This window comes from Synchiropus splendidus, chromosome 14, assembly GCF_027744825.2.
Source record: "Synchiropus splendidus isolate RoL2022-P1 chromosome 14, RoL_Sspl_1.0, whole genome shotgun sequence".
NCBI lineage: Eukaryota > Metazoa > Chordata > Actinopteri > Syngnathiformes > Callionymidae > Synchiropus > Synchiropus splendidus.
The window spans coordinates 6,041,825-6,055,155 of NC_071347.1; the positions used below are offsets into that span (position 1 = coordinate 6,041,825).

Genomic DNA, 13,331 nt, shown 5'->3' on the forward strand with positions numbered 1-13,331 from the left:
GTGAGTATTGTTTTTCTTCTATCTGACGTCACCCTATATTTTGGACTCGAATGTTAGGTCGACTGCGTCCTCGTCCTAGTTGCGACACCTCCTCTGTTTTGGTTGAGTGAGGGTTCGGAGAAGAGTCAATAACAGGATGTAAAGAGGTCCAACTTTCCTGACATGACCTATATAGCGCGGTAGGGTTTAAATTTCGACTCAATCATTGCATGTTAGCGTGTTAGCCCTCTGTTGAAGCTCAGCATTTTTACAATAATTGTCTGTCAAGTTTGTTGACAACAGTCATCCTGTTGCTCCTGCCATTTCTGTTGGTGATCTGTTGTATTCCTCATCGTCGTTGTTTGTTTTTCAGACTTCTTTTTCTCTTTTACTCATCATTTTTTGTGGATCATCCCCTGGTTCCTTAAATAATAGCGTACGTGCCAAATGGTTTTGGGAACTCCGGACTACGTACAGCATGACTCATAAGTGGTCCGGCAACTGGCTTGTAATCGGAAGAACTTTCTATTTCCAAGCACATACAGGTACGACTGCACCATCACTTCCCTTCTTTCGCCCAAGGGTCCATTTACTACAGCCCAGCAAAGTTGGATATCTCAGAGCAAAGCACTTCCACCACCTATGGATCAGAGGTCGCAAGAGATGGTGTAAATTTAATCAGGTCAAACACAAACTTGGATTTCACACCAACACCTTGTGCTTAAAAACTTCAGCATCTCGTTGGTCTGCCGGTCTAAGTCAACATATGTCACGGGTCAGAAGCACACTTGACACAGTCTCTAAGGCTGTGAGTGGGACTCATTCAGAACTTCTGTCCAAGTTTTCTAAACTTAAACCCAGTACTGTCAAGGATGGGAACAAAGTGGAGAGAATTCCTGAGTCTTCACCACAGGAGGAAAGTGTTGCTCCACCATTTTCTGTTTCGGACACTTCCATGGCCCCTGCATCTGCAACATCCAATCCTAAAACGCAGGCTCCTCCTACATCTGCTGCCACGGTTGATTCCACTACTACTACCTCATTTCCACAGACTCACAGTCCTACACAACTTTCCAAACTTTTAACTACATCGGATAACAAGGATCAGAAGCACAAGCGAGTCTCTCCAGCTTCCAAAACTGTTGTTCCAAGGAAACTAGAGGAACTGAAACCATTAACAAGTGAGGCTGAAAGCAAGAACCAAAGGCCAAAAGAAACTGCAGCACTTTTTCATCCCAGCACATTTTCTGTTCACCTGGATGAAACATACAATTATCTGGCTCATCACATCAACTCATACTTCGGCAGCAGTACAGCATCTCAGGAAAAGAAAGTGGAGAATGTTAACGCTTCTGCCTCCCCTGTTGTTCAGAAGATCGATGGATCAGCACCCCCCAAAACCGGTGACTCTGCTGTCCCAGTCCCTGCTCCTTTATCAAAAAAAGGTTTAGGGCATTACCTGTCCTACTCTGCTCCTACTGTGCAAGCTTTTGTTGGGAGCTACATTGCCCCTTTGGTCCCCAAGTTTAGAGCTGGGGAGTTGAAAAGCACCCCTGTAGAAGTGAAGAAGATGGAGGATGTGCATGCTAAACAGCTCGATGTCACGATGAACAAGGAAGAGAAGGCTGCGGAGGAGAAAGCCAAGAAACTCCTGATTCAAAGGGAAAAGGTAAGCGCAGAGAAGCACTTCTGTAGTGTTGAGTAAATGCTAGACCAAAATACACACACCATAGAACTTAAGTCCTACATATTACTCATGCTATCTTAATGTGATTATACTATGACTTGGACTTGAACTGAGTGATTTATACATGATGATACATGAATTACAGACAAAGTGATGCAAATAACTGAGATTAATTGTGGATTACTTTTTTTTTTTTTTTTACAAAGGAAATTCCTCGGGATTTATGTAGCTAATGGTTCAGTGGACCCCTTCCGCTCTGATATGTATCCATATAGCACAGATTCAACTTCAATTCCATCATTCTGGTGTCAAATATGAAAAAGTCTGAGAAAATGTGAATTAATTAGATTCTTATTTTGAATCCTATAAAGTCATTTTGCATCATCAGTATATGCAGAAGCTGTATGTTGTGCTGATTGTCTCAGTGTCAGTCCCTGAAATAGACATCATACCCTCAGATACAGGTTTACTTGAGTTTCATCATGAGATAAAATAGATCTATTTATTTTTCCCCAGTGGGGAAATTCAACATGTCACAGTAACAACAGTAAAGGCATTTAAGATACACATTAACCAATAAAGATGTACACAAAACAACATTACGCGTAATTAAACAAATTAAATAAATGAATAGATGCTGACAGTCCAATCAGACTTTACTACAGCCAGACATCACTGGGCAGAAAGGAGCGGCAAAATCGCTCGTAATGCTGCCAGCCTACCTGATCACTCCATAGAAAATGGCTGACACCCCCACAGAGTCATAGAAGGTCCGAAGCAGCGTTCCCTTTACCACAAAGGCACCACTCCGCTGAGTACTGTCAGCTCCCTGTACTCTCTGTCGTCTCTGTCCATAATCAGACAGACGATCGCAGAGTCATCACAGAACTTCTGCCAGTTGCGGGATTGGGTGCTAAGTGGGAAATTAATCCCATTTATACTCTGACTTGCCCTGAAATGATTCTTCCGAAAACTAACTCAATTACAAAGACAAATGTAGCTAACATGTTTTATATATTCTGTACATTTCACGTAGGTACACAAGAGAATTTTCCAACTCAAAGGTTGCTACTAACCTGTCTACTTTAAGCTATGCCCAGTAATGCTTTTGGCTCCCCCAGATCATTGCCAGAGTGAGCGTGGACAACCGTACTCGAGCTCTGGTCCAGGCACTTCACAGAGCCACAGATGTAAGAGTGTACATCAGTAGGGTGGAGGACCTGAGCTATCATCTTCTCGAGTTTCCTGAAACCCGTGGTGTCGCAGTGAAGGTAAATAAACTTGATATTTTGGATTCTTAGTTAAGTTTGTCACAGCATCATAACATCACACATCCATTAGTGACACCAATAACACTTTAAACCTCTGTCAGAAAATTGCCACAAGCAACATTTAAAGTATATATGCTGCAAATATAGAGTCTCAAGTGGAATAATTATACTCTGATGAAGATGCTTATACATCTCAGAGACAGAAACTGTCACTGCTTCTGCGTGTAGCGACAGGAGCTGATGCTTCACCGTGCCCAGGGCACAGTCAAAATACTATGATGGAGATTGCGGTAGTACGAAAGAGAAAAACACAGAAACAATGGCAGACATGGTTCAAGCAGGAGTCCACGGTCCTGCCGTAAATGACGATGATGCCCAGCCACCATCATTGTTGCTTGCAAGATGAGGAATAGTATCATCACTGGTTCACTTCATTAAACATCTGTAAAAGTGACATGGTTCTCTTCGGCTGTCCCCTGGTGACGTCATAATGTACAAAGTGAATTTATTTCCATCCCAAACTTTGACTGAAGATGTTCCTCACTTAGCGCATGCCTTGATCCCGCGCTAGTTTCAAGGTACAGCTGTTTGAAATTGATAATTCTCACTGTTATCAATGTCATTGAAAAAAGGCACCTAAAGGGTTAACATCTGCATTTATTTGAGTAATACCCTTGTAAATGTACTGCCATTCCAGTGACCATGTCCTGTCCAGTGTGGGTGGCATGATGCGTCAAGAGGAAGGAAATCCTTACATTACAATTAAAAAAACAAACGCGACAGTGATCCTTTTATAAAGGTTGTAAAAAGTAATAAATTGGTTGGCCTGGATCTGTACACCAGGAGTACAGAGAGAGTAAGTGACACGCAAACCCAATTCAAACATGCTGCGAAGCAGGATTTGGACCCAGGACCTTCTCATTGTTCGAAGGCTAAAAGCTGAATGAGTGCTGGGCTCGGTTCTCTAAACAATGATGATGTTCCCTGACGGTTAATACTGTTGTTTTTTTTAAACATGGAATGCTTCAAACAAAAGCCAATGGAAACCTACAGGGTTTTTTTCTGTGTGGAGTCGTTTGTTCTCCACATTATTACAAAAATGAACTCTTGTTAATTGATGACTCAGGTTGGAGGTGGAAGTGTGTATGTGAGAGGTTTTCAGTAGCTGGGATAACCTTCAGTTCAATAGCACTTAAATTCAAAGATGATTTATATTTCTATCTGTGTGGTAGTAGCTTTGGATGGAAACATAACTATAGATTAATACATAACCAGCTAAAGAAGTATTATGTTTTTTTGCTATACAGGTGGGTTGACGCTAACCCTGACAATAACAGCCAATCTTTGTGAACACGAGTGATGGTTCGATGAGGTTTCATGACACACTGTCTTGGTTATCAGAAGCCACCGGATGGCACTAAAATGTTTGGACTTGAACAACTAGTTCTATGAAATCGCAAATCACTTCTAAACCTAGAGCGCCATCTATTGGCCTCTGAAAATTATGACACTGTTTCTAATACTTGTTTCATGATAACTCATCTACCCATCACTGTAAACTCACAGTAATTTGGTTCTTGCTGTGTTTTATATATATCAAACTAAAAAAATGAACATTTCCCATCTATCTACTAACGCAATGTAATTTCAGTATTTGAGTCCTCAGTGCTGATGAAATACCAGGCAAATCTTCCTTGCCGACGCCACCCCGCCATTATTTCTTCTTTCCGTATATTTCTTTTTATTAAAACAGTTGTACATGACAAATTCAAACATTTCCAAAACTGAATTAGAAAAATGAACTGGTGACTTGCCACTATTTTTTATTACCCCACATTACACAATTCAGAAACACATGCAGCAGTTGTAGGTCTGTATTTATAATAACACACATGAACATCTGGGTAATCCGAAGTGTAGTGTCATTTTGCACGAGATGGAGGTTTCCCATCTGTCTCTGTGAGACTATTTTATGGACTATTATCTAAACCGAGCAACGGTGTTACTGTGCAGCCCTTAGTCTGGATAATTGAAAGCTTCCTGTTATGTACCTGCAAAATACTTTGGACAAATATCACTGATCATTTCTACAGATTAATGACTACATTGTCAATATTGTTGTACCTTTAAACTGAGTGGTTTAGCTACGTGTTTGTGTTTAAGAAAATAGTGTCTGTGTTTATGCACATGACATTTAATGGTCCTTAGGTAGCTCACGGACCATTTCACTTAGTATGCTAATGACTCTTAGTCTGTTCTTTTTACTGTGTGGATTTACAGCTAAAATGGTCTGAATGCTTTTACCATTTCTCATAAACTTCACTTCACTGGTATTCAACACATTTATATTTATTTATTTTTGGACATATTGTTTTGTTTTTGGAAACCGGAGACCGAAATTTTGTTGCCATAATATAGCGATATGTTTTTGTGCAATGACAATAAAGAAAGTCTAAGTCTAACACTTGTATTTTTTAGTATTATAATAAAAAATTTAATAAAGACTTTATCCTTAATATACAGTACAACTCATTAAATCACTCTATGTAGTTCTGAGCAAATTTCTGAGCTCAAATTGAGTTCCTATGAACTTACTGAATTATAGTAATTATTTGAGGTATACGAGAAGGTCATAAGCTATATTATAGAAAACAGAAGTCAAAATGTGACACAGTGGTATATGCCAATTTTCCTACATGTATATGTGTATGTGAGGCGTATGAGTGATTAGAGTACAAGTGATCCATTTAAAAAAAACATACACAGAAAACACTAACTCAAACACAGTAATGCTAAGATGTCTATGGATAATGTAAGGCAAAAATCAGTTGATAATTTTATTCGTATGAAATACTGGAACTGTGCTGAAAATAGAGAATACCGAGAGAAGTGGAGATATTTTGGCAGTTCAGGGAGTGTTCTTCGCTCCTCCCACTCATTCATATCTTGTGTCTCTGTAGGAAAAAGTGATCCCGTGTCTACTGCGTCTGATGCAGGCCAATGATGCAGGCCTGAGTGCCGCCGTGAGAGAAGCACTTTCACTGGTGGGGTATCAAAAACCTGTCAAGGGACGTGGTATCAGGATCCTGTCCATAGATGGGGGAGGCTTAAGGTATTTGCCTGTGGTGATTGTATTTCCATGACTATAATCGCTTGTTTCTTGATACAAGTTTGGTGTTTTGCTTTGTTGTCTCTGTGTATTAATCTTCAGTGAGTACGAAACATCGCCAGCCTCCTGATGTTTATGTATTCTCCCTCCAGGGGCCTTCTTGCTCTTCAGACTTTACACAGACTGGAGACATTGAGCGGCAAACCCATTTACAAACTGTTTGATTACATTTGCGGCGTCAGCACAGGTACGTTGTCCGTCTTCGCTGCTTTTGCCGGTTTGTGTGCGACTGGATTATCAAAGCGTAGTGCAGCATCACTGCACTGATCACACATTGACCCATTTGTTGCTGTGCTGGTGTTTTGACCTCGATAACTCCTGCAATGAGCTCGTTGATGTGCTGTTAATGTGCTGTTAATTATAACAATGTGGCCATTCATCCAATAATGTTCAGTGATAGTTGCTCAATACATTTGTGAAATTGGAAAATAAAAAAGGCATTTTCTAGCATTGGAAGTGACAAAATAAGTACATCTAGAAGAGCATTCTTTGAATGACAGCAATTGCTGACTATTTACATCAACGCTGCTGACATCAGTTTGTGAGCCATGGTCCTGAAGGCCTTGACAGCAGCGTTTTGAATGAGCCACGTCTGGCTTTTCCTGTAGAAAATTGTATGGCCATCAAGGTTGGTCTGGCCTGGTCTGTAGTTCTGACCTCTCACCTTGCACCTTGAAGACGAAAAGCAGCAGAAGAGACATATGAAAATACTCACCTGGAGTGACTAGGAAGGAGATCAGAAATGATGGTATCAGGGACAAAGTTAGAGAGGCCACATGGTTTGGACAATGGAGGTCCGTTGGATGAGGAGTGGTGGATATGGAGACACCAGGAAAAGGGGAGCAGTAAAGACAAATGAGGTTCCTGAGTGTGGTAAGAGAGGACTTGGAAGAAGATTAGTGTGACTTGAGAGGGCCTCAAGATAGTTTAAGATGGATGATGCTGTCTGTGGCAAAACGAATGAGAAGTGCGGTAAGAGGAAGATGATAATTACCTCTGTCTTTATGTATTATTAGCATCGTATACAATACCGTGTTCATGACAAATAAACACATCTTGAATCTTGAATTTTCATGAGAGATTCTTATTGTTTCTTCTCACAGTATCTCTGCTGACATGTATAACACACAGATGTGTGCACTGTAAATTGAGATTTTCTTATTTAGGGTTATAATTATTTTTCTCAGTTTTAAGTTATGTTTTGTTTTTCCAGAGCTAGGTTTTGTCAGTGTGTACTTTTATTTCCAACATTTCTTTTTTTTTCTCTAAAGATGCCCTTGCTATTTTAGCTTTATTTTAAAAAAATATTTCATAACAAAATCTTGGTGAAATCTCTTAATGGTGTGGTGATTGAACTTCTTTCTCCCTAAAAATGTACATTATCCAACATTATCCATTTTCTATGGATGGTGTATTCGTTGCCTGATCTCCTTCCAATATACAGAAACCTGCAGATGAAATGCCACTCTCTTGTTCGGATGTACACACACAGCAAAACATCCCACTGTCTATTTATTTATGGTGTTATTTGTCATTATGGTATAACCTTGCCTTTTCTTGTTATTAAACAAGTTGATCTCCACCATGAGCTCATGGTTTTGTCTTTGTGAAGTGGGAAATAAAATTCCCACTTTGCCTTAGAATTAAGTTTCCATCCTAAAATATCTATCATAGATATCCAGCTACTTTCTTGAAGCTCTTCCACATCAAATCAGTAACCACAGATATTATATTTAGTTGATAGATAATATTTCATTTGTCCACATGGTGGTGCTGTTGGTCAACTTCGAAAGATTCGTGTCACATCAATTTATGATTAATATTTATCAAATAATTCATCTGCAAGTGTTGTTTAAAGCCTGTTTACATTTTATCATCCAGTGACGGAAATATCTGTTGAATGTGTTCATCATGTTGTCTACAGCCACCTGTGTTTCTCACAACGTTATTGTTGTTTTATTTCCATTTAAGTAGAAAATTGAATCTCACACTCCAGCTCTGGCCTGAAGGCCATCAGTCTTGTAAAAAAGAAAGTCTCCCACTCAACTGTGGTCAACTCTGTCAGAACTTTTAATGACATGGCCCTGAGGATCACTCCGCAGATGTGTTCACATACAGCTTGTCCCTCATGGTATAGACTTGAATGCCTTTGTTTTCTCTCCTGAGGGACTCAATTATCGTTCTTCTAGCTGTCGATAAAACAGTCTCTGAGTCTTTTATGTCTTTTCTCCTCCAGGTGCCATCTTGGGTTTCATGCTGGGTGTGTTTCAGATCTCGCCCAACGAATGCGACGATCTCTATCGAAAGCTGGGGTCTGACGTTTTTAAGCAGAATGTGATCGTGGGGACGGTGAAGATGGGCTGGAGCCACGCCTTCTATGACAGCGAAGCCTGGGAGAAAGTCCTCAAGTCAGTACTCACTAGAAATGGTTCTATGTGTACTGAAAACATTCTGTTCATGAGCAACTGCCAGTTAAATACGCCACATTTCTAAACAAATCTCAGGCTCTTAACCAGGAAGGGCAGGAGCCATAGATTGTGATAGTTCATTAAACTTGACTTGGGTTCTCCAATCTCACAGGTAACTACTTTGTTTTGGTTATGAGCGTTGAACTGTCTAAGTAAAGGATACTAGATTCAAGTTTCCAAATTAAGGATATTGACTGAGCCACACGTGAGTTAGGGATATATCAAGACCACCATTCTCTAACGCAGGTTCTGAAAGTGCTGCAGTCTTGGTTGCATTTTTTAACATGGAATTATAGCAAACTGTGGCTCAGCACTGTGATCTGTACCTGTACTTTATGATGGTGAATTTAGTTGAAAGTTAGTTTTGGTGCAGATAGAAAGATGATCACACTGCAGTATTGGTTACCTTCAGGCAGTTTAGCTTCGGACCAGACAAGGTGCCCACGCTCATCTCATCCACTGCTGAAGGCTCAGAACATACAAGTTTAAGCTGACAAGCTCGTGTTTCTCTATTCCTCCGTGGATCTGTTCTGATGCTCACTTGTCTGTTGCTGGTTCTCTGGAACTCACTACTACGATAGCTGTATCCAATTTGTTGCATTCACGAAAAGCATAAAAAAACTAGAGATGAAAATTTGATTAGTGTTAAAGGGCTTTCACATTACAGACTTCCTGACGTACGCCACTTTGATTCACTGCCTGCTGTGCAGCCCCACACCTCTGCTCCTGAGATTGTGTACTTTGGTTTTTTTTGCTTTTGTCTTCGGCCAGATGACACTGCAGAGCACCTTTGTGAGCCAAACATCAGCTTGATCACCTAATTTCTTAGTCAGTACCAACATCCTCAGCCACCAGATGCTGATTACATCTTTCGTATTATGATCCATAAACTGTCAATTGATAGAGAGACATGCTGATACTGATGGAGCTCTGCCTTCAGTCACCTGAGATAAAAACCTCACCCTCCGCTGGGCACGTCCTGAGCCGAAGTCAGCTCTCCAGAACCCAGTTTGAATGACATCTTGGACTTTTGAGTATAAAAGATGCTACCTTTATTCGGCCACCCTTCACCTTTCCAAGAAATACCAAGGTCATTCAAGGAGCATGTATTTCCTGCTATCAGGAGAGATAAGCATGTTTGAACTTTTGACCAGTTAGCTATGACAATGCAACTCATCCATAACACTGTCTGGCCTTAGTTTGTCATTTGTGCACAACATGGCATCCCAAAAGCACAGATGAGACCTTCAAAAGAAAAAAACAAACCCATCAAACATTTATGTACCGTACACCAGATCTCTACTCTCGTTGGAAAATCACATTCATTCCACTGCTTATTTTTTTTAATCTGAAAATGACTTCAATGTGCCAAATGGCCTCTTGTGTTCCTCTAAGTGTAACATACTATTGTATTCTCTATACAGAGAGAAAATTGGCTCACACCTCTTGGTGGAGACTTCAAGAAACCCAGAATGCCCAAAGGTAATTCAATCCTCTGACCCCAGAGTCCCCTATCTGTTTTTGTTTATTGTGTTGACTCCTCTCTTTCTCCCCCCTCGCTCTCACTCTCCCTCTCTGACGCACACGTCGCCCCACATTATGAAAGTGGCATTCTGGAGCAGTCTTAGACTGTGACGGATGTATGATTCCATGTGTCAGCTAGTGTAGAGTACACTGTTGAATTATAGATCTGTCAGGATGCTGCTCTGTATATTCTCTAAGATCAGTCTACAGTGTCCACATTGTTGGCGGTGGTAAACATCACATGAGTGTGCTGCACTCCATTAATTATTACATGATCCACTTTTTGAATTCTCCTGCTCAGTGTCACATCCATCTGCCATTCAGACTATTAAATGCCTCTGACACCAACCTGCACATCAAGGCTAGTTGGAAACCCCCATGAATGAGTGCATAACCTTACAGTTTCAAGGATGAATATGAGTCGGTAAATGATGCCTCACTGGTTGTATAACATTGTCTAATAGACACATGAATGTTTTGCCCATATTGTGAACTTTTGCGGTTCATAACCCCAACCTCCGACTGGGGTTATCTTTATCATAATCATGATGCCTTTCTTTCCTTAATAACTGACTAAAATTTGTGGTATGTCATTGTGTGGTTTGACCAACAGGTGGCAGCAGTAAGCACCATCGTGAACAGGGGCACCCCTCTCAAGGCCTATGTCTTCAGGAACTACAACCACCTGCCCACCGTGCGCTCCCACTACCTCGGGGGCTGCCACCACCAGCTCTGGCAGGCTGTCCGAGCCTCATCGGCTGCTCCCGGCTACTTCCAGGAGTTCACCTTGGGGAGTGACCTTCACCAGGTCAGGCTCATCTGCTTCTCACTTTTAAGAAACCTCTCCCACAATTGCATTGCAACTATTGCAAACCGTCTTGGGTGCATCTTGACTCCCTCAGTAATCTCTAAATATCCCTGTTAGCTATAGCTGTGGTTAAAGAGAGTCGCTCAATGTTTCCGTAATTTCTCCAGAGCTGTCACTTCCATTTCAAACATGTTGAGCGAGAACAAAGCTGTTTACTGCAGTGCTGCGACTGTTCCAATGTAATCTGCATACACAAACAGCCCTTTCCTCCATTAAGACAGGTGAGAGTATGAGATTGGGGTTTCTACTGGGAACAGCTTCAGTTGACAGCTGGTGCGTTTTTCGAGGCCTGATGAAATCAAATTGTCAGCAAAGCGAGTGAAGGGTCAGAACTCTATATTTCGCTGCTCTCGCGGCGGGTTTTCAGATCCCCTTATTCTGATGTCACGTGAGACTCGATTGAATCCATCTGTGCTAAACAGGTACGCATTAGCCGTCTGTAACAAAGTCAGCTGGCCCTCGCCTTCTTTTTACAGATCAATACTTATGTCTACTCAGTCTGTCTTTAAGCAAGAGCTTAAGTGGCTGGAAGGACATGTGAATAAAAGATGAGCTGGGGAGAAAGTGAAGAACGACTTTCTGCTCCTTCTGTCATCAGAATATCACCATCATGATTCTGCATTTCAAGAACGTAACGTGCACACAGGAATTAGCACACGCTCATCAAAGACAAAGTCATGTCTATACGCTGTTAATTGGATGCAAAGCCAGTAGCGGAGGGTGAGAATGAAAGAGACTGGCTGATGAAAACCCACCTGTGCTGTGAGATTTCCTCAGCCTTGTGAGCCCTGATCATATCTGGAATGCATAAATGAGCCAAACGCAGTCCTCCTAATGTCACGCCGAACTGTTCCCTTCTCGCAGGCGCCTTGTTAGCGTTAGGAAACAAGCAAGCTGATTGTGGAGCAGCTCTGTTTGTTAGATACTGTTAAGAGTCGGCAGCACTGCGAGGAAACACCTGCAGTCACTTAAAACGTTTAACACCTTTGATGTGAAATGATTTCAGAGGTGTGTCGTTTTAAGTGAATGGAGCGGTAAAATGATGCGTCTAGAAATGCTGCATTAGAATCACATTCCTCTAGTACGGAATGAAAAACAAAAATGTATGGAATGTATAAAGAAAATTAATTTTACAAACGGCGTTTTAAAGCTTTGTGTAGTGTCAGTTTGGTGAAGCAATGTAAGAGAAAGTAAGTAGTACTTCAGTGTTTCCCCGTCTAATCTATATGTACAGTGAAAATGCTGAAATCCTCCCCTCCATTACGCAGTTGGTCTCTCATCATGTTGACGGTCCATTTTAAAGTTATAGCTTTTAAAATTTCTTCCCAGTCTGACATCTCGGCGAACAAGAGGTGACGAGCGAAGCACAATGTGCCGTTACATTCTTCACTTTGCCTGCACTGCATCTCGAGACTCGTCCACCTCTGTGTTAGACCGAGCCCTGCAGGAGAGACTGTCTGCTTTGCGTGATTCTAGCTTGTTATTTCTGCGTTCCACATTGGATTTTGAGTAACACGTGTTGTATGTGTGGACAAACAGCGATTTGTCCGTCACCACAGGCAGACGTGGACACGAGAGACAGGATTGAACTAGTAGTAAACACAAAAGTGGTCTTTGATTTTTGGAGAGAGATTCCAGCAGCTGTTTCCTTATTTAGTGAAATGAAAACACTAGTTTTTGATCATGAGAAGTGAATCTCTCTCCAATCTGCAGCTGCCCTTATGTGGTCCGACTGTCATTTGTCCAGCCAGTATACATGACTTGAACAACAGACTTCAATCATTATGGTTTTACTTTGGAGATTTTTCCGTGAAAAAAAAAACACAGAAAACGACCATGATCATCTTCACCTCCATGATGCGGTACGTGTTAGCCGCTTGTTTTGATTTTTTGTTTTGACTTCCTTTTAATACGTCCGATCGCGTGAGAATTCCTCTTTAGAAAGATTTATTCATCTCACAAAGGCGAAATTCACTGTTACAGGACCTCTGAAGTTGTTAGTGCAAAAACAGAAAAAATGTAAATGGTTTGTGTGAACAGATAGTCATTATAACATTTTTTTTTTTTTTTACAACATCATGGCGCAACGTTACATGTAGCGTGTTTGTTTGGAGTCTATATGAGCGTTCCAGTGACATCACTACAGATTGGGCAGGATTAGGGAGAACTAAATCTTTGATGGACGGGGCTTATGTACCTTTTTCTAATGTGAAGATTTCAAAATTTCAAAACAGAATCAGACGGATGCTTCCATAGGGGTCCAGTATAATAATAGAATAGTAGAATACATCTGCTACTTAATGGAAGCCTTCACTCAGTCACTTGTTCACCTAAGACTAATTCTTCACAATCCATTTCACATATG

General features: G+C 41.1%; 1 protein-coding gene across 3 annotated transcripts in view; it reads left to right on the forward strand.

The window, feature by feature from the left end:
• Nucleotides 1-33: 33 nt before the first annotated feature.
• Nucleotides 34-13,331, forward strand: part of LOC128770796 (calcium-independent phospholipase A2-gamma-like) — a 30,183-nt gene continuing 16,885 nt past the window's right edge. Inside the window, exons 1-8 of one of the 3 annotated variants that reach the window (XM_053885665.1) lie at nucleotides 34-179; nucleotides 353-1,648; nucleotides 2,788-2,937; nucleotides 5,898-6,049; nucleotides 6,199-6,293; nucleotides 8,343-8,514; nucleotides 9,999-10,056; nucleotides 10,712-10,906. In XM_053885665.1, the coding sequence (XP_053741640.1) occupies nucleotides 458-1,648; nucleotides 2,788-2,937; nucleotides 5,898-6,049; nucleotides 6,199-6,293; nucleotides 8,343-8,514; nucleotides 9,999-10,056; nucleotides 10,712-10,906 (2,013 nt within the window). In that variant the 5' untranslated portion in view covers nucleotides 34-179; nucleotides 353-457. Of the gene's footprint in view, nucleotides 1,649-2,787; nucleotides 2,938-5,897; nucleotides 6,050-6,198; nucleotides 6,294-8,342; nucleotides 8,515-9,998; nucleotides 10,057-10,711; nucleotides 10,907-13,331 lie in introns of all 3 variants that reach the window. The other 2 variants (XM_053885666.1, XM_053885664.1) reach the window with 2 other exon arrangements.